Below are 25475 nucleotides of genomic sequence, written 5' to 3'. Positions count from 1 at the left end.
AAAAGAAAATAAAAGGCACGGAGCAGAACGCGCCGAGCGCTTGGCCCCGGCGATTATTAAAAAAAATTAATTTTTTTTAAAAAAACGGGCCAGAAACAGGGGTTTCGCCAGCATTTTGGCGGCGCCGGATCCGAGCCTGGAAAAAGCGTTTTTTAAAAATTATTATTATTTCTTTTTCCTCCTTTTTTCTCCCCCCCCCCCTCCCCCTAAGGGCTAATTTTCCCGCCGGAGGGTTTAGGGGATTTTTTTTTCCTTTTTTGGGGGCATTTTTTTGTTTCTCCTTGTTTTTCGCAAGCCCTTTCCCCCCCCATCCCGGTTTCCGAAGGCTCCGCTCCGTCCTCGGCCGCTTCCCGCCGCCGTCGGGCTGGGCGTTTTTTTTTTCCTCGAGGATCCTTAAAATAAAATAAAATAAAAATTAAAAAAAAAAGGAAAAAGGGGGGAAAAAAAAAAAGGCAAAATCCCATCTCCGATATTTACAGAAACGCTCGGAAAGCGGAAGGAGGAAAATCCGGCAGGACATTTCGGCGGCGGACGGGGCGGCGGGTGCTTTTTTTTGTGTGTTTTTTCCTTTTTTTTTTTTTTTTTTTTTGCGTGTTTTCCTGGGTTTTTTTCTCCCCCCCCCCCAAAGTCCATAAATAACGCAGCTTCCGGAGCCGGGAGCTCGGCGCGCGTCGGAAAAAGCCGGCGGCTCCCGCTTTTTTTTTTTTTTTAAAGTGCGAAGAGAGAGCCGGGAGGGCTCGCGCGGGGACGGCTCCCCCGCCTTGCTCCCGGCGGTACCATAAAAAGTCCAGGGAAAAAAAGGGGGGGGGGGGGAAATTAAAAATAATATTTTTTTTCAAAAAAAAAAAAAAAAAAAAAAAAAGCTTGGAAAAGGGTTTGGGGGAGGAGGAGAAAAAAATCCGGATGAGGAAGGCGAAGGCGGCTTCTGTAGGGGGGGGGGGATCCGCGGCGGAGCTCGCCGGCCGAGCGGGAATTCCTCGGATCCGGCTTCCCGGCGGCTTTTCCGTAGTGTTTTCCGAAGGAGAGCCCGGGGAGTAGGGGGGGGGGAAATAAAATAAAATAATAATAAAATAAAAGAAATCCGAGCGCGAAGTCCCGCCGCGTGACGGCCGCCGGTTTCCCGATCCTCTCTTTTTAAGTGCCAAATTCCTCGGGGGGGGGGGAAGCCGGAAGCCTGCGGCGCTTCCGCCCCGCGCCGCTTCCGAACCGCCGGAAAACGGGGAAGGTTTGGTGGGGGGGGGGGGCTTTTTTTTTTTAAAATGTCTTTTTTTGTGTGTGTTTTTGTTTTTTTTTTTTCCCCCGCTTTTCCAGTGTCGCTCTTGGTCCAAAGGTGGGAGGGGAGGGAGGGAAAACGCCGGCACGCCGGGCTCCGAGCCCCCCCACCCCCCCCGCTCACCCCCTTCCTCCTTTTTCCCCGGCTCAAGTCAGTCAATCCCGGCGCATCCCGGCGGCGGAAAGAAAAAAAAGGAACAACAACAAAAAAAAAAATCAACAAAATAACCCAAAATCCCGTCGCTGACGTGGCCGGAAGGCGGCGGCGCCGCTTCCTACGCTCCGAAGGCGGCGAACGCCGCGGGAACACCGCCGCGTCCGACCGGGAGCCGGTTCCTTATTCCCACCGTCCCGGTGCGGGTTGTTGGATTTTTTTTTTTTTTCCCCACCGTATCCTGGTGCGTTTTTTGTTTTTTTTTTTTTTTTTTTTTTTCTTTTTTTCCATCATCCCGGAGCGTTTTGTGTTTTTTGTTTGTTTTTTTTCCGGCTTTTTTTTTTTTTTGTGTGTGTGTGTTTGTTTGTTTGTTTTTTCCTCCTCCTTTTTCCCCGTCGCGGCGGGGAAGCGGCGGATCACGGCGCCTGCTGCTCGGCCGCGGCCGGAGCCGGCGGCGAAGCCGGCGAGGGCGGCGAGGGCGGCGGGCTGCGCGGCGGCGAGCTTTGACCCGTCGCGGCCGAAGAAGCGAGCGGGAGCGGCGCGCCGCCGGAACCCGGAGGAGAAGCCGTCGTTTGGTCCGGCCCGCTCCGTAGGGTTTGGAAGAAGAAGAAGGGGCACTGCTGGATGAAGAGTTCGATGATTGTCTGGTAGGTGCGGGTGGCCGTCAGGGCGTCCATCGTGCTGAAGTCCGGGCGCATGAGCGTGGGCCAGAAGCAGATGGAGAGGTTCTCGCTGGTCATCAGGTTCACGCGGTGGTGTTGGCTGACCCTACGGAGACAGCGGGAAGAGGGCGGGAGCGGGAGCGGGCGGCCGGAGCCGGCGCCGAGGCAAAAAACCAAAACACCCCCGCTAAAAAAAAAAATACGGGTGGTTTGGGTCTTTGGGGATTTCTTTTCCCCTTTTTTTCTTTTTTTTTTCCATTTCTCCCCCTTTTTCCCCATTCTTTCCCATATTTCCCCCATTCTTTCCCATATTTCCCCCATATTTCCCCCATTTTCCCCCATATTTTCCCCATTTTTCCCCCTTTTCCCCCATATTTTCCCCTTTTTCCCCCCTTTTCCCCCATATTTTCCCCTTTTTCCCCCCTTTCCCCCATATTTTCCCCCTTTTTCCCCCTTTTTCCCCATATTTTCCATATTTTTCCATATTTTTCCCATATTTCCCCATATTTTCCCCTTTTCCCCATATTTTCCCCTTTTCCCCATATTTTCCCCTTTTTCCCCCATATTTTCCCCATATTTTCCATATTTCCCCCCTTTCCCCATATTTTCCCCATATTTCCCCCATTTTCCCCCCATATTTCCCCCATTTTCCCCCCATATTTTCCCCCCATATTTTCCCCTTTTTCCCCCATATTTCCCCCATATTTTCCCCCATATTTTCCCCCATATTCCCCATATTTTCCCTTTCCCCATATTTTCCCCATATTTTCCCCCATATTTTCCCCCATATTCCCCATATTTTCCCCCTTTCCCCATATTTTCCCCATATTTTCCCCTTTTCCCATATTTTCCCCTTTTCCCCCATATTTTCCCCATTTTCCCCCATATTTTCCCCCATATTTCGCCCCTTTTTTGTTGTTTTGTTTTGTTTTTTTTCTCCGTCTTCTTTTCCACCTACTTGTTCAAATGGCCGATGACGTATTTGAAGACCTCGTAGTTCTCCCTGGGGAATTTCTTCAGCACCTCCTTCAGCGCGTGCAGCTTCTGCTCGCGGTCGTTGATTTCTGGGCGGCGAAGCGAAAACGAACGGAGAAGCTCAGCCCAAGCGAGGGGTTTCAGTTCATTTTTTTATTATTTTAATTCATTGTTCAATTTATTATCTTTTATTTATTTTATTTTTTATTTTTTATTATTTTTACTGTTGTTTTTATTATTAATTTATTATTATTTTTAACTCCCTTTTTTTACTCCTTTTTTACTCCCCCCCTTTTTTTTACTCCCTTTTTTTAACTCCGTTTTTTTTTTTTTACTCCCCCTTTTTTGACTTCTCTCCCCTTTTTTTGACCCCCCTTTTTTTTTTTGACTCCCCCCTTCTTTTTTTACTCCCTTTATTTTACTCCTTTTTTTTTTTTTTTTTTTTACTCCCTCCCTCCCTTTTTTTTTTTTACTCCTTTTCTTCCACTCACTGTGGGCCTCCACCAGCTCAAGCTGCATGCCGTAGGGTACCAGCGGTTCCGGCAGCTCGGAGAAGAAGCTCTTCATGGCGCCGGCCACGGTGTTCACCGTGAAATCCTTCTCGGCCAGGTCGAGCCCGTGATCTGCGGAGCGGGAAGGGAACGGTGGCGGCGGTGGAAAATAAAATAAAAATAAAATAATAAAAATAAAATAAAAATAAAATAATAAAAATAAAAATAAAATAATAAAAAAAATAAAAAAATAAAATAATAAATAAAATAAAATAAAATAGTAAATAAAATAAAATAAAATAAAATAATACATAAAATAAAATAAAATAAAATAAAATAAAATAATTCCTGGCGTTCATTCGCACGTGACCCAATGGGAAAAGAAAATTAACCAGCAAAGCGGAAGCGCCCCCCTCTCCCGGGCCGGCACGAAGCAGCCGTGGGATATGAAAGGGGGTTTCACGGCCCGTTGGGCTCAGCCTTCGGAGCGCAAATTTTCCGGAAAGAAAGGAAAAAAAAAAAAACCCATCCCGGAGCGCCGGCGCGGCCCTCACCTTGGTCGAACTGTCGCTGCAGGCTCTCCATCTCCGACTTGTTGCCGCTCACCCGGTAGATCCCTTCCGTGCTCAAGCCTGAAAAGATGGGGAAAAAAAAAAAAAAAAAAAAAAGACGGAAATCAGGGATGAGGAAGGGAAGCGGCGCCGGATCCGACAGCCCCGGAGTTTCCCGCCCGGCTCCTCTCCGACCGGAGGCCGATCCTGCGAACGCGCCCGGGAAGGACGGGGAAAATCGCCGGAGATTTTAAACGGTTTTCCGGAAAAGCGGACGCAGGCGAGCGGCGCTTCGGGCATCTCTTTCCCTGACGGAATATTTTCTTTTTCCTCGGATCTCCGGGCAGCGCTGCTGGTCTTTATGGGGCGGAAAGGGAGACGTTGGAGATCCGCTCCAAGCTTTAAAACATCCGGCAGGGATTTTTCCATGAGGATTCTCCGGTTTTCCGGGCGAACGAGGCTATTTTGGGTATCAAATTTAAGGGATGATTTTTTTTTTCTTTCCCCTTTCCTCGGAGCGTTTCGCTGAACAAAACCGCCGTCGTTCTAGGGAAGCGGAGCAAGGAAAAGCGGAAAGGGGATGACGCCGGAGTCGCTTCCGAAGGCTGCGACTTCCCGGCTTTCCCGAGCTCGCCGAGAGGCCGAGCCTTTCTTCCTCGTTGGGATTTTAGGAGCGGGAAGGCGGACGAGAACTACGTAAAAAACGATCGGAAACATCTCCGAGGCGCTGCCTCCGCTCGCGCCTCTCCACAGCCGGCAAATCCGACCGCCGCGGGGGACTGTATCCCGCTGGGAAGCGCTGCTCCGGATAAACGGCGCCTTCCCGGCGTTGAGACGCCGCTTCCCTTCGATCCGCTCGCGGAGCGTCCGGGAATTCGGTCCGGAACGGCGCCACCGGCCCCCCCGAAATCGCTCCGCGCCGGTCGCTTGTCACGGGGAAGCTTCGGAGAGGCCGGGAACAGCCACGTTCCTCAAGCCCGGAAGAATCCGGATCGCCCGGAGGCGGCGGGAGGGAGGAAACGCCACGAGGGGAAGAGGGATTCGAGCGAAACCTTTGCCGCCTTCCAAGATCGGAAGGGAATTTTTCCTACTGTCGGCTCCCGCCGCCGCCGCGCAAGCCGAAGCACACGCCGGCGACGGGCCGCTCCGAACGTGGAATATTCAGGGAATCCCCACTTTTTTGCTAGGAAAATAAGGGAAAAAGGGGGGGGGGGGAAGCAAAGCTCTCACCCATCGCTTCGATGTACTCGATGCACCTCTCGATGAAGACGGGAATGGGCTTCTCCGGAGTCACCACGGTGGCCAGCGGCACCCCGAAATAGCTGCTCTCCCACGTCGCCTTCGCGATGGGCGGCCGAGGTTTCGGCTTGGGTTTCTGCGGGAAGAGACCGCGCCGAGCTTAAGGGCGGAAGGGAAACGCTCGCCGGAGCCCGCGACGCGTTTCCCCGCGGGGAAAAAAACCGCCTGGAGAAGCTGGCGACGGCGGTGGGGGGGAAAAAAAAGTGCCAATAAACTTAACTCGCTTCCGAGCGCAGAAGGGATTTTCCCCTCGGCAAACGGGGAGGATAAAACCTCTCGCTAACGGCACGCCGGCGGCGGAAAACGAACCGAGACGCCCTAAACGCTCAAAAAATCAGCCAGAAAAAAAACCCCGTCCAGCCGCCGCTCCGGATGTTTCCTCCGGTCGTTCCGACTTTACACCCGGATCGATCGGGACGGCGACAGCGGCGAATTTTCCCCTCCCCGGCGGCAAAAACGAAGGCGGGAACCGTTCGCTTACCTTCGTCGTCCTCCTCAAGCTGCGCAGGATGTTCCTCCTCCTCGGATCCTCGCCGTCGGCCGTTTCGTAGGGAATGACGGCGTTATCGCCTTTGTACCCTTGGGACGTCTGATCTTCCTCCTTTTTCCGGATGGGACCCAACTCGTCGTCGCTGCCGACGCTGAAGCTCGTCCGGTAGCTGGCGAACCTGCCCAGCCGGGCGCACCGCGTCCGATACAAAACCGGCTTGCTCACGGCGGAAACCTTCCGGCCTCGTTCCAGGGAGCTCGTGTCCATCTCGCTGTCGGAGCCGTTGCCGCTGCCGTTGGATTGCGTCTTGTTGATGTTGCGCACGGTGATGATTTTGCCCTGGGTGCTGTCGTGAGGCACCGAGTAGATGTTCTCCTCCTCGTTCCTCGGCTTCACCACGGCGTCCATGGGCTCGGCGTAGTCGGACGGATCGAAGCCGTCGGCCGGCAGCCAGCTGCTGGAGGACACCGATTTCCGTTGGCCGTCTCGGTGCCCTTGCTCCAAGTAGGATAAATCCCCCTTGGTGAGGTCAAAATGCACCGGGGGCTTTGGTTTAACCGGAGGAGGTACTTTGTTGTTCAGCTTGCTTTCAAAAGTGCTCATAACCGAAAGGAAAGAGAGCCCGTCGTTGCCCTCCAGCTCCATGGAGAGCTTCGAGTGGTCTTTGGGCAAGGCGGGCAAGGCCGCGTCCTCCCGGAAGGGGCTGTAGGAAGGCGGTTCGATATCCTCCTCCGAATCCTGGAGGTTGGAGTTGCAGAGCGGCGAGCCGGCCCGAGGCGAGTTGAACACCTCCTCCGCCGTGCTGCAGGCCTCGGCGACGTGGTCGTACATGTGCGCCGCCTCGATGATGGTTTTCTTCTCCGCCACGTCCTTGAAGAAGGAGTGGAAGATGTCGAGCTTGTGCTGCGGCTGCCCGCAGGGTATCGTGGCGAACTTGCCGTCGATCTCCTGGGCGATCTCCTCGCCCTCGGTGAGCTGCTCCCTGCTCAGGTCGTTGTCGAGGATGTCGAGGGAGCCGTCGGTGAGGGCCACGATCTGCACGGGGACGATGTCCTGCACCTCGCCGAGAAAGGCACGTAGCATGGCCAAGGACGCCTTCCGCCTGGCCGAGTAAAACACGATGTAGCCGTGCACCAAGCGGCTCTTCCGGACGCCGAAAGAGGAGTGGTAGGAAAGGATGGAGAGCTCGACGCGCCGTCGGTGCGGCCCCACGGGCAGCTCGAGGAGGACGGAGCCGGCGCCGGCCTGGGCGGGCCGGTAAGCGGGAGACTGCAGGATGGGCACGAGGACGTCGTCGGCGCTCAGGGGGTCTCCGCACATGAGGCACATGACGACGCGCAGGTCGGCGTCGGCCAGCTCCTTGATGCCGGAGGTAGAGCTCACCAGGTTCAGGTTGCGTTTCGAATCCAAGAGGCCCTTCAGGACCTGCCCGATCTGCTTCTCGTTGATGTTGCGCCCGTAGCCGATGCCGGCCGACGCCGGGTCCAGAAAGACGCACTGCAGCTTGCTGGCGATCTGCTGCCCTTGCTGGATCAAGCTGTGCAAGGTCTCGCCGCCGGCGTCTCCCCTCTTGTTCACGAGGACGAGGGTCAGCGGCAGGTGGGCCAGGTGGTTGTCGCGGCGGCCCACGGTCGACTCGCGGCTCTTCTCGATGCTCTCCACCACGTAGGAGAGCGACTCCTTCGAGTTGTAAAGGCAGAGGCAGCCGTGAGGCTGGAAGGTGGGCGTCTGGAAGGAGTTGACGGGCAGCCGCACGTTGCCCTCGATGGGCCTCAAGGAGAGCTCGTACATCTTGCCCTCTATCACGTACTTGTCATCGTTGGTGCAGAGAGCCCGGATCTCGTTCGCCAGCTCGCGCGCCAGGCCGTCTTTGCCCAGGATCACCAGGTTGATCCTGTCGACGTTGGGATCGGCGAGCGAGTTCTTCTGGTTGCGCTCGGACGGCCGCAGGAAGCGCGAGCCCATCAGGTGCTCGATTTTCGAGTCCACGCAGAGCGGGCAGCTGGGGCACGTCTCCTTCGTGGGGTGATAGACGAAGTGGATGTGTTTCAAAATAAGGGCGTCCCGCTCCGCCTGGAGCTTCTGCAGAGCTTTAAACCTCTGCTCCTCTCCCAGCACGTCTTGGATGACGCCCATTTTCTCCTTGCTCGGCTTGGCGTCGAGCTCCAGTTCGTAAAACAGCTCCGAGTACTCCAAGAGCAGCTCCTGAAACTCCTCCTTGGCCTTTTCGATGATCTGCTTTTGGTGCTTGCTGTAGATCTCCATATAAACGGATTCCTCCAGCCACATGTAAAACTCCTCGTTCATGATAAAGCTGCGCGCTTCCTCCCAGGGCTTTCCGGGCGTTATGAAGGGCGACGTCTCCAGGTTCTCCTTGAAAGCTCTCCTCATCTCCGCTCTTTTCCTCTCGTTCCTCAGCTTTTCCAGGTGAGCTTCGTAGAGCTGCTCGGCGGGCTGAGTCTCCATCAGGTCGAAAGGAATGCGCTCGTTCTCCATGTTGTCGATGTGGCTCGTGGCGTCCCAGGGCGTCTCTTCGAGGACCACGAACCACTTGGAGAAGTCGGCCTTGGTCTCCAGCAGCTTCTCCGCTTTCCCGCAGCTCAGGCGATCGATCTCGTCCAGGTCCGGGATGAGGGCTTCGAAGGCTTGAGGAAGCATGGCCAGATACATCTTCCGGCGACGCTCTATGTGCTCCTGCTTGAGGCGATGGACGTGCTGCAGGAAGAGCTTCTTGGCTTTCTGCGTCCCTTCCAGGTACACGTAGTCCTGGTACTCCGGCGACGACTGCATCTTGCGGCTCACGTTCGACCACGTCTCGTTGTGGTTCTTGACGATGCGGCTGACCAGCCACTCGTACTTGTCCTTAGCGGCGGCGATCTGTTGGCTCTGCTGCTTCAACGCTTCGAAGTAAGGGATAATTTTAGCCTTCCCCCGGCTCTTATCGATCAGCTGCACTAAGGTGCTGAAGGCCAAGTCGACGTTCACGTTGGACCTGGCGGACGTCTCCACCACCTGGAGGTTCTTTTTGCTCAAGGCGAAGGCGTGGGCGTCCCGAATGTAGCGCTCCACGCCTTCGTCGCACTTGGTCAGCACCACCACGATGGGCTTCTTCGTTTTGGCCAGCTGGTTGTAAAGGTTGGAAACGAATTTGAGCTGGTCGTCAAAGTTCCTGTTCATGCCCCTGCTCACGTCGACGCAGAGCAGAAAGCCGTCGACCAGCAGCTTTCCGTCGGGCATCTGCTTCTGCTCAAAGTCCTGCTCCAGCCCCAGCTGATCAGTGCAAAAGTACATGAGTTTCTCGGCCGAGGCGAGCTTGGTGGCTGCAGCCCGTTTGATGTAGGGCTGCAGGGCCGTGCTGCGATGAGGTTGGAAGGTCTGGTCGTCGATGAACTCCGTCTGCTCCACCACGTGCGTTCTGCACTCCACGCAGTCCTCCAACGAACGGGCCACCTCGCCCCAGTAGAGGAAGTGGTCGTTGTTGACCACCCGGCCTCCAAAGTCACTGGTGCTGAGGACCGAGGTGTGGTCCAAGTGAAACTCGTCGGCGCTGGGTCGCACGAAGCGGTTGCAAAGGCAGGATTTCCCGACGCCGCACTGCCCTTTCTCCTTCTCCGTGCCGGATAATCCCACCACGCTGAGGTTGTAGGTGGGAACGCGGACATCTTGCTTTCTCGCCATCATCATCGTCCGCGCATCCTGTCGCGGGCGACCGCTTCCGAGAGGATTAGAGTCTCCGGGCTCCGACGGGAGCTCGGAGCTCGGCGGCGAGGCGGGAGGCGGGGATCAGCGCGGGCAGGCTGCCGGGGCGCCGGCGGCTGGCGTTCCCATGCCGATTCCCGTCGTCCGGCAGCCTACGTTTCCCCCTAGGAGTAAAAAAAAAACAAAAAAACACAGAATTCAGTATTTTAACTCCACGATTACGTCAAAAAAAGAGCCGATTCCGCCAACTGGATCGATCCTTATCCGATAACGGCTCGACGGTACCGCCGAGGGGGGTTTCCGGGCCCGCGGCGGCGCGAGCTCGGGGCCGGCGCCGCGGGGCCGAGCCGCTCGCCTTCGCTTTGATGTCCGGCTAAGGCGGTTTTACCGGTTCTGCGGTGGGATCCGATTAGGCAACGGGGCGGCCCGGGAAGGCGCCGCTGCCGCTTCCGCGATGGCCGAAGGAAAGGAGGGAGGGAAAAGGGGAGGGGAAAATAATGAATAATAATAATAAAATGAAGGAAGAGGGAAAAAAAAAAAAAAAAAACCTACCGTAACATTTGAGCGCGAACCGCGTTTAACCCCTCCGCGAGGTCACCGCGATCGGCTGAGTCACGGCGTTACCCGATCCGAAGGCTGCGGAAAAAAAAAAAAAAAAAAAAAAAGGAAAGGAGGAGGAAAATAAAGAGGGGGAGAAGAAGAGGTGTCAGCGCGGCCCCCGCCGGAGCGGCCGGGAATTCGTTCCGAGCGACGGCCGGCCGGGCGCGGAGGAATGCGGATGCTCCCGGCGGAGGCGAGGCCGCGGAGCGCCGCTGGGCTTCCCCGCGGCGACGGCCGGGCGGTTCTCCGGGCGGGAACGCCGCCGGAAAACTCCGGGCGGTCGGATCCGCGCGGAACATCCGAGCCGCCGCCAAAATAAGTTGCTTTTCCCGATGGTTTCTCCGACTCGACGCGAGCCGAGGCGTTGGGTCAGCTTCGCTCCCTCTTTTCCCACCTTTTTCCGTCATTTCCTTACCATTCCTACGGCTCAGCGGGAAGCGCGGCCACCCCCATTCATCCCCCCCCACCACACAAAAAAAAAAGTGGGATTAGGGAATATCCGGACCGCCACGGCTCCCGCTCCCTCCTTGGCCATGTAACGCGGGAAAGGAGGGAGAGGAGGCGTGAGAGCCGGCGACGCAAAACATCCCGGATAAGGAACGCCGCACGCAGGCCGAAAACCGGCGTAAAACCGCTTTGGAAAAAATCCCGGCTCGGCGCCGACCCGGAGAAGGTACGGACGGAACGGAAACTCCCCGCGGATCCAGCGGAAAAAGCGCCCGGCGTCAAACGCTCCGGGTGGTTTTTAAGTCGCGGGAAGCGGCGGGATATAACCCCGTGGCGCGCGATGTCGGTCGGAAAGCCGGAAGCGCTCCGCGTAGGCCAAGGCAAAGCGGCGGAAAGGGAGGGGAGTTAATTCCCGATCCGTAAAAAAAAAAAAGCTCCGGAAATAAAACCGGCTCCGGAGAGGTTTTGGAAAGTGATTTGGGGACGCGGGCGATTAATTAAGCGTCGCGGCCGGCCGGGTGCTCGGCAGCGTCGTCGCCACGTACTAGCGGAGCGCCGGGAGAGCGGAACGCCGGGAGAGCGGAACGCCGGGATACTCGTCTCTCGCGGAAGTAACCGAACCTCCGATTCGCACCTGGGAGGAAAAAAAAAAAAAAAAAAGAAAAAAATACAAAATAGAAACGGTTTCGCTTACGTTCTTCGGAAACTCGCGCCGATATATACGGCAAAGAGGCGTCGCCGCGATCCGGTGAAGCGGGCGAAACCCCCCCGTTATCCGTCCCGCTCCCCCAATAATAATAATAATAATAATAATCGGCCTTTTTTCCCGGGAACGCGGCTAAGCTGCGGGCGGCCGAGCGGGCGCTCGGTTGCTTTCGGTTTCGTCCCGCAAAGCCCTGAGTCAGGAGTTACTCATTTACGCGCTGGAATCGCCTCCCTGGGAAATTTAGGCCGACGGAGATTACGCGGGAGGATCGGGAAGGAGGAAAAAAAAAAAAAAGGGAGGGGGGGGGGCCGGCGGAGTTCGGAAGCCGAATCCCGGCGCGTCGTTCGGGTCGGTTTTCCCCTCTCGGGAAGCTGGCGGTGCGCCCGAAGAAAGGAGGGGGAAAAAAAATAAGGAAAAGGATTAGGAAGTAAAGAAAAAAAATCCCAAAGTGGGGAATTTTCAGATTTTCCACCCTCTGGTATCCGAAGCCGAGGAAGCGGCGCGACGGCGGCTACCGGCCCTCGACCTCCGGCTTTCCGAGCCCGCCAGGGGATTAGGAACAAGAGCGATTAAGCGGCTCCGGGCGGCGGGAAAGCGGAGTAAGATCCGGAGCGACCCGGCGGAGCGCCGAAAGGACGCGGAAGCGGCTCCGCGGCGGGAAAACCGACGCGGGAGCTGGAAACGGCCGGCCGGACGCTGTGCGAGCGGGTGCCGCGGAGGAGCCCGAGTCGGCAGCCGGCGGCGATTCCGGTTTTTCCGGTGCCGCTTAAGCTCTCTCGGGCATCTGCGCGAATCCCGGCGCCGCGTTAGCCGAGCGCTTCCAGCTCAAATGGTGGGAAAGCTGGAAAGGAGCCAAGCGGCCTGGACACTCTTCCCAGCTGGGTCGTTAAATCTTGCTAAAACGGGGCAAAAACAAAGGTCGGAGCCAAAAAAATATATATATATATCACGGAAGAAACGGAACAGGCTTCGGATAACGGCCCCTCGCGTCCGGAAGAGCCGTCGTTAAGGCATCTTAGAGGTCTCCGTAATTATATCCGCGGGCGAACGTCGCGGATGCGACGGGTCCGAGGTCGGATGCGGGACGGGCTAACGAAGCTGCCGGCCAGGAGGCTCCTTGCCGGAGCGCCGGGTGGAAATCCCGACGCCGGATAACGCCAGGTGGAAATCGGGATTCCCGAACCGTCCCTCGAGGCCGCGTTCCCCTTTCCGGCAAGGCGTTAAGTTATTTATCCGTACGGATATCCCGGATAGTTACGGGCGGCAAAAGCACGCGACGCGATGGACACCTCGATCCCGACGGCGGGAAGAAAGCTACGGAGAAACGGAGCTTCCCGCGGCAGCTTATTCCTCTTCTCCGAAGTCACCGCGGAGCCGCCGCTCCGAAACGGAAGCTTTGGAGGGGGAAAAATAAAAGAATTTTGGGGGGAAAAAATAAAAAAAGAGGCGTCGGGGGAGAGGTCTGAGAACGCCGGCGGCGGCACGCCGGATCTTTGCGCTTCCGTCGGCGCGAGAGGAACGAGGAATCCGGATAATCCCGCGAGGAGCTTTTCTTCGTAACGGCCTTTCGCGACGGCCGAGGAATCCCCGGACGGCGGCGACGCCGACGGCTTCGCGGGCGCTCGGATTTGGGATCGCTTCCCCCCCTCCTCCCCACCCCGCCGCGAAGCCGCTGGGAAAGGAGACGGCGCGAGGGAGCTGGAACCGGGGGGAAAATAAAGAAAAAAGGGAAAAAAAAGGAAAAAAAAAAATCAAATTAACGGAATATTTAGCGGCCGCTTCGGATCCGGCTCCGCCGCGACGGTTGTTACGTCGGGAAGCGGCTTTCGGAAAGGAAAAATTAAAAAGCCCCCAAAAACCAACAAAACTAGGGCAACGTCCAAACGCGACCGGATGAGTCAGCAAGAACGAGGCCAAATTATGTCAAAGTCGTGGAAATATGTCAAAGGAAAAAAAAAAAAAAAAAGAAATTAAATAAAACGAACAAAGACTTTAACGATTTCGCCCCGGCCGGGCAGAGCTAAGGCAGACGTTAATTAAGCCGCTAAACGATAATTAATTAAGCTCGGAGGCTGCCTGCGAGCCGACGCGGGAATTCCCGGCGTATGGGTGCCCCCCCCTTCCCGCCCGCCTCCGCGATTCCCGGATTTAACCGGGAAGGTCGCAGCTTTTTTCCCCTTGACGGCCGAACGGAAAAGGGGACACGGCTCCAAACCGGCGCGTCGGAAAAGCCGAGGGAGAGTTTAAATCGGATTAACGGCGCCGGCAGGTTGATACGTCAGAGATTGAAACAAAAAAAAAAACGGGGGGGGGAAATAAAGGGAAAAAGTTGAACTCCGAACGGGTTGATTCCGATTCTCGGCCAGGCCAGCGGCGGGATTCGGAGAGGAAATTTCCAGAGAGAGACGTTCCGGCGTTTCGCCGAAGCGGCCGGCGGAAAACATCCCGATTTCTTTGCGGAAAGGTCGGAAAATCGCCCTGGAGCAAAGCGTGTTTTTTTTTTTTTTTTTTTTTTTTTCCCAATCCCGCCGTCCCGCTCCTCGATTTATCCCGGCTGAACGCGGAACGTCGGGAAGCGGGAGAAAACGGGAAGCGAGGTCGGGCGCCGGGCGCTTACCCGCGAGGTCGGGCTCGGCGGCGGCTCCGCTCTCTCCGTCGAGGCCGGCGGCCGGGAGCATCTCAGAGGCGCCGGGAGGCTCCTGCGGTAACGGGAGAGATGGGAATTAGCGCCGGTGCGTTACGGAGCGGCGTCCGGACGGAGGCAAGAGCAAAACCAGAGGCGTTAAAAAATATATGTATTTATACAAAACGGAGAATCTTCCCGCTTTTTCTCCTCCTAACGGAGAAAAAACCATCGGCGCAAGCCAAAGATTCCCATTTCCGCCCTTTTCCAGGTCGTTTCATGGCACGGGGAGGAAAAAGGGCAAAAACGGGCTTTATTCCTCATTAAAAAAAGAAAAAAGGGAAGCAAGGAATTCTTTAAATTAAAAAAAAAAAATCCTTTTTTTTTTTTTTTTTTTTTTTTTAATTGAGTGTCTGGGAGGTTCTCCGGGCTTCCCGGTTCGCCCCGAGCGATCCGGCGCCGATCCGAGGAGGATGCAAGAAGCCGGTGCCGCTCCTGAAGAAGGCACAGGGGAAAAAAAAAAAAAAGAGGAAAAAGGAGGGGGGGAATTAAAAAAGGAAATAAAGGGAAAAGGGGGGGGAAACAGGGGGAAAAAAAGGGGGAAAAGGGGGCTGTGGAAGCGGAAAGGCCGGAGCGAGTTTCCGGCCTCGGCTCCGGGCGCTTTGGTCTCATTCCTCTGCCCTCGCTGGAGAAACTGCCGGGGGGGGGGGGGGGGGGGTGGAATCAGGAGCCTCCCCCCCGGCAGAAGGTTTTTGGGGCGTTTGGGGTTTTTTTAGGGTTTGGGTTTTTTTTTTTTTTTTTTTTTTTTTTTTTTTAAGTCTTTGCCACCTGCCCTGGAGCCTGAGGACCCCCCCAAGCGCAAGAAGGGGGGGGGGGGAGGTCTCCCCTCAACCCCCCCCCAGCACAGGAAGGGGGGGTCTCCCCTCGACCCCCCCCCTCAGGTGTAGGAAGAGGGGGGGTCTCCCCTCGACCCCCCCCCCAGGTGTAGAAAGAGGGGGGGGTCTCCCCTCGACCGCCCCCTCAGGCGCACGAGGGGGGGGGTTTCTCCCCTCGACCCCCCCCTCAGGCGCAGGAAGGGGGGGGTCTCCCCTTAACCCCCCCCAAAGCACAGGAAGGGGGGGGTCTCCCCTCGACCCCCTCCCTCAGGCTCAGGAAGGCGGGGGGTCTCCCCTCGACCCCCTCCCTCAGGCGCAGGAAGGGGGGGGTCTCCCCTCGACCCCCTCCCTCAGGCGCAGGAAGGGGGGGGGTCTCCCCTCGACCCCCCACCCTCAGGCGCAGGAAGGGGGGGTCTCCCCTCGACCCCCCACCCTCAGGCGCAGGAAGGGGGGGGTCTCCCCTCGAACCCTCCCTCAGGCTCAGGAAGGCGGGGGGTCTCCCCTCGACCCCCTCCCTCAGGCGCAGGAAGGGGGGGTCTCCCCTCGACCCCCTCCCTCAGGCGCAGGAAGGGGGGGGGTCTCCCCTCGACCCCCCACCCTCAGGCGCAGGAAGGGGGGGGGTCTCCCCTCGACCCCCCACCCTCAGGCGCAGGAAGGGGGGGTCTCCCTCGACCCCCCACCCTCAGGCGCAGGAAGGGGGGGGTCTCCCCTCGAACCCTCCCTCAGGTGCAGGAAGGGGGGGGGGTCTCCCCTCGACCCCCCACTCGGGCGCAGGAAGGGGGGGTGTCTCCCATTGACCCCCCACTCGGGCGCAGGAAGGGGGGGGGTCTCCCCTCGACCCCCCCTCTCAGGCTCAGGAAGGCGGGGGGTCTCCCCTCGACCCCCTCCCTCAGGCGCAGGAAGGGGGGGGGTCTCCCCTCGACCCCCCACCCTCAGGCGCAGGAAGGGGGGGGTCTCCCCTCGAACCCTCCCTCAGGTGCAGGAAGGGGGGGGGGGTCTCCCCTCGACCCCCCACTCAGGCGCAGGAAGGGGGGGTGTCTCCCCTTGAACCCTCCCCCAGGCACAGGAAGGGAGGGGGTCTCCCCTCGACCCCCCCTCAGGTCTCCCCACCCTCCCCTGCGTCGGTTTGGGGGGGGGGACCATCCCCCCCATACATGAGGGGATGCCCTCCTCTTTTGGGGGGGGGATCTCTACTCTCCCTCCTCATCCTGGGGGGGTTCACCTTGCCTGGGGGGGGGCTCCCTTCTCCTCTCCCTCCCCGCCCCCCAACCCGGGGGTATTCCTCGTTGGGGGGGGGGGGTCTCTCTTCCAACCCCCCAGTCCCAAACTAACCTTTCTTGGGGTCTCCCCTCTTCCTCCTCCATCCTGGGGTCACCTCTCCCCTTGGGGGGGGGCACCCTGGGGGGGGTCTCCCCTCCTTCCCCCCACCTCAGCGCTCCTCTCCCCTTGGGTGGGGGATCCCCATGGGGGGGCGTCTCCCCTCCTTCCTGCCCCCCAACCCAAGGCTCCTCTTTCCTTGGTGGGGGGGGTCCGATGGGGGGGGTCCTCCCCTCTTTCCCCCCCTCATCCCTACCTCAGGGCTCCTCACCCCTGTGGGGAGGGGGGATTCCCCTCTTCCCCCCCCCAACCCAAGGCTCCTCTCCCCTTGGGGGTCGGTCCCTGTAGGGGGGAGGGGGCTCCCCTCCTTCCCCCCCTCCCAGGGCTCCTCTCCCCTTGCGGGTTGGTCCCTGGGGGGTGGGGGGCTCCCCTCTTTCCGCCTCCCACCCCAGGGCTCCTCTCCCCTGTGGGGACTGGTCCCCACGAGGGGGGTCCCCCCCCCCTCCCCTCAAGGGGAGGGTCCCCGTGAGGGGAGTGGGGGTCTCTCTCCTCAGTGGGGGGGGTCTCCATGAGGGGAGGTCTCTCCCCCCCCCTCACCTCAGTGTGTGTGGGGGGGTCCCCCGGGGGGGTCTCCCCCCTCCTCTCCCCTGTGTGTTTGGGGGGGTCCCCCCGGGGGGGTCTCTCCCCTCCTCTCCCCTGTGTGTTTGGGGGGGTCCCCGTGAGGGGGGGGGTCTCCCCCCTCCTCTCCCCTCAGTGCGTGGGGGGGGGGTCTCTCCCCCCTCCCCTGTGGGGGGCTCCCCCCGGGGGGGGGGGGTCTCCTCCCTCCCCTCGCCGCGGGCCCCTCTCCCCCGCCGGGGGTGGGGCCCGGCCCCGGCCCCGGCCCCATTGTTCCCGGCCGCGGCGGCGGCGGCGGCTCCGCCGCTCCCTCACCCCGGCGGCGGCGGCGGCGGCGGCGGCGGCGGCTGCGGGCCGGGCCCGGCCCGGCCCGGCCCGGCCCGGCCCGCGGCGGCGGCGCCACGGCCCCCCCCTCCCCCACCCTCCACCCACCTCCCGCCGCTCTGGGCGGCTCCGGCTCCGGCTCCGGCTCCGGCTCCGGCGGCGGCGGCGGGAGGAGCGGCCAAGGCCCCGGGCTGGGCCTGTAATGGCGGCGGCGGCGGCGGCGGCGGCGGTTTCCTCCTCCCCTCACGGCCACCGGGGCCGCGCGCCGCGAGCGCGAGCGGGCCGGGGGGGGGGCGGCGGCGGCGGGGGGGGCGCGCGCGCGCGGGGGCGCGCGGGGCGGGCGGCGGCGGCGCATGCGCGCGGGGCCGGGAGTTGGGGGGGGGGGCGGTGAAGGGGGCGCGCGGGCGCGCGCGCGCGCCGAGTTGGGGGGGGGGGGGGGGGGGGGCGGAGCCGCGCACAGTGCGCCGCGCGGCCAGGCGGGTTGGGGGGGGGGGGAGATGCGGCAGGCGGCGCGCGCTGCGGGGGGGGGGGGGGGGGGGGGGGGGGGGGGGGGGGGGGGGGGGGGGGGGGGGGGGGGTGCAGGAGGGGCGCGCGCGCGCTCGGGAACGCGCATGCGCGGCGCCGCGACCGCGCGCTCGGCACGCCCTGAGCGCGTGCGGCCGTGGCCCCCCCCCCCCCCGGTGCAATGCACCCCCTGTGCAGGGACCCCCCCCCCCCCGGTGCAATGCACCCCGTGCACCCTGCAGGGACCCCCCCCCCCCCGTGCAATGCACCCCCTGTGCAGGGACCCCCCCCCCCCCCCCCCCCCCGGTGCAATGCACCCCCTGTGCAGGACCCCCCCCCCCCGGTGCAATGCACCCCGTGCACCCTGCAGGGACCGCCCCCCCCCCCCGTGCAATGCACCCCCTGTGCAGGGACCCCCCCCCCCGGTGCAATGCACCCCGTGCACCCCTGCAGGGACCCCCCCCCCCCGTGCAATGCACCCCCCTGTGCAGGGACCCCCCCCCCCCCGGTGCAATGCACCCCGTGCACCCTGCAGGGACCCCCCCCGCGTGCAATGCACCCCCTGTGCAGGGACCCCCCCCCCCGGTGCAATGCACCCCGTGCACCCTGCAGGGACCCCCCCCCCCCGTGCAATGCACCCCCCCTGTGCAGGGACCCCCCCCCCCCCCCCGGTGCAATGCACCCCGTGCACCCTGCAGGGACCCCCCCCCCGTGCAATGCACCCCCGTGCACCCTGCAGGGACCCCCCCCCCCCCCCGTGCAATGCACCCCCCTGTGCAGGGACCCCCCCCCCCGGTGCAATGCACCCCCGTGCACCCTGCAGGGACCCCCCCCCCGTGCAATGCACCCACTGTGCAGGGACCCCCCCCCCCCCGTGCAATGCACCCCGTGCACCCTGCAGGGACCCCCCCCCCCCGTGCAATGCACCCCCTGTGCAGGGACCCCCCCCCCGGTGCAATGCACCCCGTGCACCCTGCAGGGACCCCCCCCCCCGTGCAATGCACCCCCTGTGCAGGAACCCCCCCCCGATGCAATGCACCCCGTGCACTGTGTGGTGCCCCCCCCCGTGCAATGCACCCCCTGTGCAGTGACCCCCTCCCGTGCAATGCACCCTGCAGGGATTCCCCCCCCCCTCGCGGTGCAATGCACCCCATGCACCCTTCAGGCCCCCCCCGTGCAATGCACCCCCCATGCAATGACCCCCTGCATGCGATCCCCCCCCCCGTGCAATGACCCCTCCCATGCAGGATCTGCCCCTGCAATGCCCCCCCCCACCACGTTGCACGCTGCAGCACCCATGCGACACCATTGCCATGTCTCCCCACCCCCCCCCCCGCCACCTCCATAGGGCCGGGCTGGGAGGGGGGTGTGGAGGGGGGCTGGGATGTGGGTTCGCCGGATGGGATCCTGCCGGGGACCTCGGATCCCATCGCATCCCGCCGGGGCGTTTGGATCCCGTCAGGTCTTGTCAGACCCTATCTGGCAGCTCAGATCCTGCCGGATCCCATCAGATCCCACCAGATCCCATCTGGGAGCTCGGAGGCTGCTGGGGAGATCAGAGATCAGATCCCACCTCAGAGCTCAGATCCCACAGATCCCAATGGGGGAGCTCAGATCCCATTAGATCAGGAACTCGGATTCTTCCGGAGCTTGCCGAGGAGCGTCAATCCTGCCAGATCCATCCAGAAACCTAAATCCCACTAGGATCCTGCTTGGATCCTATCTGGGAGCTTGAATCCTGTTAGGATCCTGCTCAGATCCCACCTGGGAGCTCAGGATTCCCTCACATCCCATCTAGAAGCTCAGATCCCATCCGGGAGCTCAAATCTGCTTGGATCCTGCTTGGATCGCATCCGGGAGCTTGAATCCCACTAGGATCCTGCTCAGGTCCCATCTGGGAGCTCAGGATCCCCTCAGATCCCATCTAGAAGCTCGACCCCATCTGGGAGCTCAGAGCCCCACTAGGATCCTGCTCAAATCCCATCTGGGAGCTCAGGTCCTGCTGGGGAGCTCAGATCCCATAAGGATCCTGCTTGAATCCCCTCAGATTCCATCTGGAAGCTCAAATCCCACTAGGATCCTGCTCGGATCCTCTCTGGGAGCTCAGGATCCGCTCAAATCCCACCTGGAAGCTTGAAACCTGCTCAGATCCCCTCAGATCCCACCTGGAAGCTCAGATCCCATCCAGGAGCTTGAATCCCACGACGATCCTGCTCGGATCCCCTCAGATTCTGCCTGGGAGCTCAGGACCCTGCTCAGATCCGATCTGGAAGCTCAAATCCCACTAGGATCCTGTTCGGATCCCAGCTGGGAGCTCAGGATCCTCTCAGATCCAATCTGGGAGCTTGAATCCCATCTGGGAGCTTGGATCCGCTACGATCCTGCTCAGATCCCCTCAGATTCTACAGGATCCTGCTCAGGTCCCATCTGGGAGCTTGGATTCTGCTTGGATCCCACTCGGATCTCCTCAGATCCTATCTGGGAGCTCAGAGCCCTTAGGATCCTGCTCAAATCCTATCTGGGAGCTCAGGATCCTCTCAGATCCCATCTGGGAGCTCAGATCCTGCCGAAGAGCTTGGATCCCATGACGATCCTGCTTGGATCTCCTCAGGTCCTGTCTGAGAGCTCAGATTCTGCCCGGGAGCTTGAATCCCATAAGGATCCTGCTCGAATCCCCTCAGATCCCATCTGGGAGCTCAGATCCACTAGGATCCTGCTCAAATCCTACCTAGGAGCTCAGAATCCTCTCAGATCCCACCTGAGAGTTCAGCTCCCATCCGGAGCTCAGATCCCGCTACAATCCCACTGAGATCTCCTCAGATCCCACCTGGGAGCTCACATCCCACTAGGATCCTGCTCGGGTCCCATCGGGCAGCTCAGATCCTGCTCAGGTCCCACCTGGGAGCTCACATCCCACTAGGATCCTGCTCAGGTCCCATCAGGGAGCTCAGATCCCACTAGGATCCTGCTCAGGTCCCATCAGGGAGCTCAGATCTCCACTAGGATCCTGCTCGGGTCCCATCAGGGAGCTCACATCCACTAGGATCCTGCTCGGGTCCCATCGGGGAGCTCACATCCCACTAGGATCCTGCTTGGGTCCCATCTGGGAGCTTGGATCCCACTTGGATCCCACTCAGATCCCCTCAGGTCCCATCTGGGAGCTCAGATCCCACTAGGATCCTGCTCGGGTCCCATCGGGGAGCTCAGATTCCGTTTGGATCCTGCTTGGGTCCTATTGGGGAGCTCAGATCCCGCTCGGGTCCCATCGGGAGCTCAGATCCCACTCGGATCCCCTCAGTTCCCATCTGGGAGCTCAGATCCCACTAGGATCCTGCTCGGGTCCCATCGGGGAGCTCAGATTCCGTTTGGATCCTGCTTGGGTCCTATTGGGGAGCTCAGATCCCGCTCGGGTCCCATCGGGGAGCTCAGATCCCACTCGGATCCCCTCAGTTCCCATCTGGGAGCTCAGATCCCACTAGGATCCTGCTCGGGTCCCATCTGGGAGCTTGGATTCCGCTTGGATCCCACTCGGATCCCCTCAGGTCCCACCTGGGAGCTCAGAGCCCACTAGGATCCTGCTCAAATCCTATCTGGGAGCTCAGGATCCTCTCAGATCCCACCTGGGAGATCAGATCCCACTAGGATCCTGCTCGGATCCCATTGGGGAGCTTGGGTCCCGCTCGGATCCTGCTCAGATCCCCTCAGATCCCATCTGGGAGCTCAGGTCCCGCTAGGATCCTGCTCGGCTCCGACGCCATCCCGAGGCTCAGCTCCCGCCCGGGATCTCGGGATCCCTCCTGGGGCGCCCGCCCCAGCCGCGGCCTAGCGGGCCCCCGCCGAGCCAGGCCTGGAGTAGCGCGGCGCCGCAAGGGCCGCCGGGAAGCGCAGGGCGAGGCGAGGCGGAAGCGGCGGCAAGGAGGGGGGATACATCCCGGCATGCCTCGCGCGCGCGCGCGGGGAGGGGCGGAAAGGCAGGTGGGAGGCGCAAAGGCCGCTGGGACGCGTTGCCTGTGGCGGCAGTGGGGGACTACAAGTCCCGGCGTGTCCCCGCGGCGCGGGCCGGATATCCGGTGCGGCGGCGGCGCGGGGGGGCGGCGGCGGCCTGACAGGGACGGGACCACTATGGTGAGGCGCGGGGGCCGCTGTGGGGGTCCCGGGTGGGGCGGAGGGGGGGGGGGTCACAGCTTGGGGGACCCCCCCTTATTGGGGGGGTGGCATTGGGGTGTCCATTGAGGGGGTGGGAATGGCTTTGGGGGGCCCCCGTGGGGCGCCGCATATGGGGGGGGTCGTGTAGGGTGTCGCCATGGCGGGGGGGGGCTGGTGAGGGGGCCCTATGGGGAGGGGGAGGGATATTGGGGTGCCCCATGGGTGGGGGTCGAGGCTTGAAGACCCCCCCCCACTGCATCCGTATGGGTGGGGGGGATATTGGGGTGCCCCGTGGGTGGGGGTCGAGGGCTTGGAGAACCCCCCCCGGCATCCGTATGGGTGGGGGGATATTGGGGTGCCCCGTGGGTGGGGGTCGAGGCTTGAAAGACCCCCCCACGGCATCCGTATGGGGTGGGGGGGATATTGGGGTGCCCCGTGGGTGGGGGTCGAGGCTTGAAGATCCCCCCACGGCATCCGTATGGGTTGGGGGGGATATTGGGGTGCCCCGTGGGTGGGGGTCGAGGCTTGGAGACCCCCCACGGCATCCGTATGGGTGTGGGGGGATATTGGGGTGCCCCGTGGGTGGGTGTCGAGGCTTGAAGACCCCCCACGCATCCGTATGGGTGGGGGGGATATTGGGGTGCCCCGTGGGTGGGGGTCGAGGCTTGGAGACCCCCCCCCACTGCATCCGTATGGGTGGGGGGGATATTGGGGTGCCCCGTGGGTGGGGGTCGAGGCTTGGAGAACCCCCCCACTGCATCCATATGGGTGGGGGGGATATTGGGGTGCCCCGTGGGTGGGGGTCGAGGCTTGAAGACCCCCCCCCCCACGGCATCCGTATGGGTGGGGGGATATTGGGGTGCCCCGTGGGTGGTGGTGGGCGGGGGGGGCATCTTGGGCGACCTCCCTTGTAGGGTGCTTATGGGTGGGGGGGGGGCGGCGGCAGCTCCGGAAAAAAGCAGAGCCCCCCCCCCCCCCTTCCCCAGGAAAAAAAAAACGGGGAAGCGAAACCGGGGGGGGGGGGTGGGGGGGGTGGGGGGGGGAACCCAGGGAGCGGCGCGGCCGGCGGCTCCCGGGAAACCCCGCGGGGTCGCGGCCTTCCCGCCCCCCCCCCCCCCCGAGCTTTCCCGTCTCACTGACGGCTTCCCTTTTTTTCCCCCTATCTTATTTATTTTTCCAACTTTCCTTATTTTTCCGACTTTTATTGTTCTTTTCCTATTTTTTCCAACTTTTATTCTTCTTTTTTTCCTTATTTTTCAACCTTGCTTGATTTTTGCGACTTTTATTCTTCTCCCTTTTCTTATTTTTCCGACTTTCTTCTTTTTTTCCTTCTTATTTTTCCGGCCTTTCTATTTATCCGACTTTTTATTCTTCTCCCTTTTCTTATTTTTCTGACTTTTATTCTTCTTCCTTTCTAATTTTTCCAACCTTTCTTATTTATCCGACTTTTATTCTTCTCCCTTTTCTTATTTTCTGACTTTTATTCTTCTTCCTTTCTAATTTTTCCAACCTTTCTTATTTTTCCGACTTTTATTCTTTTTCCTTTTCTGACTTTTATACTTCTCCCTTACTTATTTTTCCCATCTTTCCTACTTTTCCGACTTTTATCTTCTTCTCTTTTTTTCTTCTCCCTTCCCTATTTTCCCGCTCTCTTTCTTCTCCCTCCTTGTTTTCCCTGATTTTTAGTTCTCAATCTAACGGTTTCCTGCCTTTTTTCCGCCTTCGCTCGCTCCGGATAGATTCGCTTCATCCTCATCCAGAACCGGGCCGGCAAAACCCGCTCTGGCCAAGTGGTACATGCAGTTCGAACGATGACGAGAAGCAGAAGCTCATCGAGGAGGTTCACGCCGTCGTCACCGTCCGCGACGCCAAACACACCAATTTCGTGGAGGTAACGAGCCCGGTTCGCCGCAGCGCTCCGATCGATCCGACGGGATCCGACCGCGCGCCGATCGCCCCGCCGCTTCCGGAGCGGCTTTGCCGGCGCCGCCGAGCTTTCGCCGGAGCGGCTTCGGCCCCCGCTGGCGCGGCTCCTTCCGACGGCCCCCTTTTCCTCCCCCAAAACGGCGGTTTTAGCCCCGAAACCGCCCCCTCCCAGTTCTCCCAGTTGCCTTTTCTTCTCCTCCCAGTTTCGCAACTTCAAGATCATTTACCGGCGCTACGCGGGGGCTTTACTTCTGCATCTGCGTCGACGTCACCGACAACAACCTGGCCTATCTCGAAGCCATCCACAACTTCGTGGAGGTGAGGCGGGGGAGGGGGGTTAATTAGCCACCCGCGCTAACGATCCCGGGCTGGAATTGCCGCCGGGGCTTGAAATCCCAGTATGGGACTGGGTGGAGGGACTGGGAGGAGGTGATGGGCGGTGGGAGGTTTCGCTGGTGCGAACGGATCCCGGCGCTCGCGCTGGAGAGGTCGGATCGCGTCCGGGGGGGGGGGTTAGATCCTATCCAGGAGCTCGGATCTCCTTGGATCCCACCTGGGAGCTTGGATCCCCCTCAGATCCCATCCGGAAGCTTGGATACGGCTGGATCCCATTATGGAGTTTGGGTGCCGCGTGGGGAGCTCCAGATCCCGGCAGATCCAGCTGGGGAGCCTGGATCCCATCTCGGAGTTCAGATCCCATGGGGGAGCTGGAATCCCCTCGGATCCTGTTTAGGAGCTTGGATCTCACCGCAGAGCTCGGGAACCCGTTTGGGGACTCGGATCCCATCAGAATCCCACCGGGGAGCTCCAAGCCCATCGGGTCCTGTCCTGAGCTCGGTTCCGCTCAGATCCAGCCCTGGGACTCGGATCCCTCTGGATCCATGTAGGAGCTGAGAAGTTCAGATCCTGCCAGATCCCATTTAGGAGTTAAGATCCCGCTAGGAGCTTGGATCCTATCTAGGATCTCTTTTTTTTTTTTCATCGAATCCCACCAGGGAGCTCCGGTCCCATCCGGAAGGTCGAATCTCCTCCAGTCCCACCGGGGAGCTCGGATTCCCCTTTGATCCCACCCGGGAGCTCGGATCCCCTCGGATCCACCTGGGAGCCCAGGTCCTGCCAGTGAGATCAGATCGCATTTAGGAGCTCGGATCCCACCTGGGAGCTCTGATCCCCCCTGGGAGCCCAGGTCCTGCCAGTGAGATCAGATCGCATTTAGGAGCTCAGATCCCATCAGATCCCACCGGGGAGATCCAATCCCATCAGATCTGCTGGGGAGCTCAGTTCCGGTAAGATCCCCACCAGGAGCTCGGATCCTGTCAGATCCCAACAGGAGATCGGATGCCCCTCTGATCCCGTCAGATCCTGATGGGGGATCTCAGATCTGATAAGATCCCAACAGGGAGATCAGGTCCTTCTACAGAGCATTGGATCCTGTCGGATCCCACCGGAGAGCGCCAACCCTATCAGATCCTGACGGGGAGCTGGGATCCCCTTGGATCCCACCTGGAAGCTTGGGCTCTGCAAGGAGCTTAGATCCCATCTGGGAGCTGGGATCCCCTCGGATCCTGCCTGGAAGCTTGGGCTCTGCCAAGGAACCTGTCAGGTCCCGTCTAGGAGCTGGGATCCCCTCGGATCCCACCTGGATCTTGGGCTCTGCCAAGGAGCCTGTCTAGGAGCTGGGATCCCATTGGCTCCCATCTAGGAGCTGGGGATCCCCTTGGATCCCACCTGGAAGCTTGGGGCTCTGCCAGGAACCTGTCAGGTCCCGTCTAGGAGCTGGGATCCCCTTGGATCCCACC

At 60.3% G+C, this 25475-nt stretch overlaps 2 protein-coding genes across 4 annotated transcripts; one reads left to right on the top strand and one right to left on the bottom strand.

Moving 5' to 3' along the window:
* Positions 1-1407: 1407 nt before the first annotated feature.
* On the bottom strand, positions 1408-17344 carry ARHGAP35 (Rho GTPase activating protein 35). 3 transcript variants are annotated; one of them, XM_062600701.1, is made up of 10 exons: positions 17209-17344; positions 13964-14045; positions 11186-11274; positions 10146-10229; positions 5886-9757; positions 5336-5480; positions 4109-4186; positions 3555-3686; positions 3047-3152; positions 1408-2194 (listed from the first exon to the last, which is right to left on the bottom strand). In XM_062600701.1, the coding sequence occupies exons 5-10, from the start codon at positions 9576-9578 to the stop codon at positions 1843-1845; spliced, it is 4506 nt and encodes a 1501-aa protein (XP_062456685.1). In that variant the 5' UTR covers positions 9579-9757; positions 10146-10229; positions 11186-11274; positions 13964-14045; positions 17209-17344; the 3' UTR covers positions 1408-1842. The 3 variants fall into 3 exon arrangements, with proteins under 3 accessions (XP_062456685.1, XP_062456686.1, XP_062456687.1); XM_062600702.1 differs by lacking the exon at positions 11186-11274; XM_062600703.1 differs by lacking the exons at positions 10146-10229; positions 11186-11274.
* Positions 17345-20188: 2844 nt separating this feature from the next.
* On the top strand, positions 20189-25252 carry LOC134154064 (AP-2 complex subunit sigma-like). The gene is given in 7 exon segments (XM_062600713.1): positions 20189-20368; positions 23490-23531; positions 23533-23559; positions 23561-23641; positions 23880-23915; positions 23917-23994; positions 24672-25252. Coding segments are annotated over 7 exon segments (513 nt in total). The 3' UTR covers positions 24741-25252.
* The last annotated feature ends 223 nt before the right edge of the window (positions 25253-25475 follow it).

Source organism: Rhea pennata (genome assembly GCF_028389875.1).
Source record: "Rhea pennata isolate bPtePen1 chromosome 32 unlocalized genomic scaffold, bPtePen1.pri SUPER_32_unloc_2, whole genome shotgun sequence".
Classification (NCBI taxonomy): Eukaryota; Metazoa; Chordata; class Aves; order Rheiformes; family Rheidae; genus Rhea; species Rhea pennata.
The sequence above is the reverse complement of the archived record's forward strand: the minus strand, read 5'-3'. Positions and strand labels throughout refer to the sequence as shown.

Excerpts from the sequence above, each read along its gene's own strand:
- ARHGAP35 (XM_062600701.1), bottom strand. The coding sequence starts at position 9,578 with ATGATGATGGCGAGAAAGCAAGATGTCCGCGTTCCCACCTACAACCTC. Across the intron at positions 3,153-3,554 it reads TGAGCTGGTGGAGGCCCACA|AAATCAACGACCGCGAGCAG; the intron begins GTGAGTGGAAGA and ends TTCGCCGCCCAG. Across the intron at positions 2,195-3,046 it reads GTCATCGGCCATTTGAACAA|GGTCAGCCAACACCACCGCG; the intron begins GTAGGTGGAAAA and ends CTGTCTCCGTAG.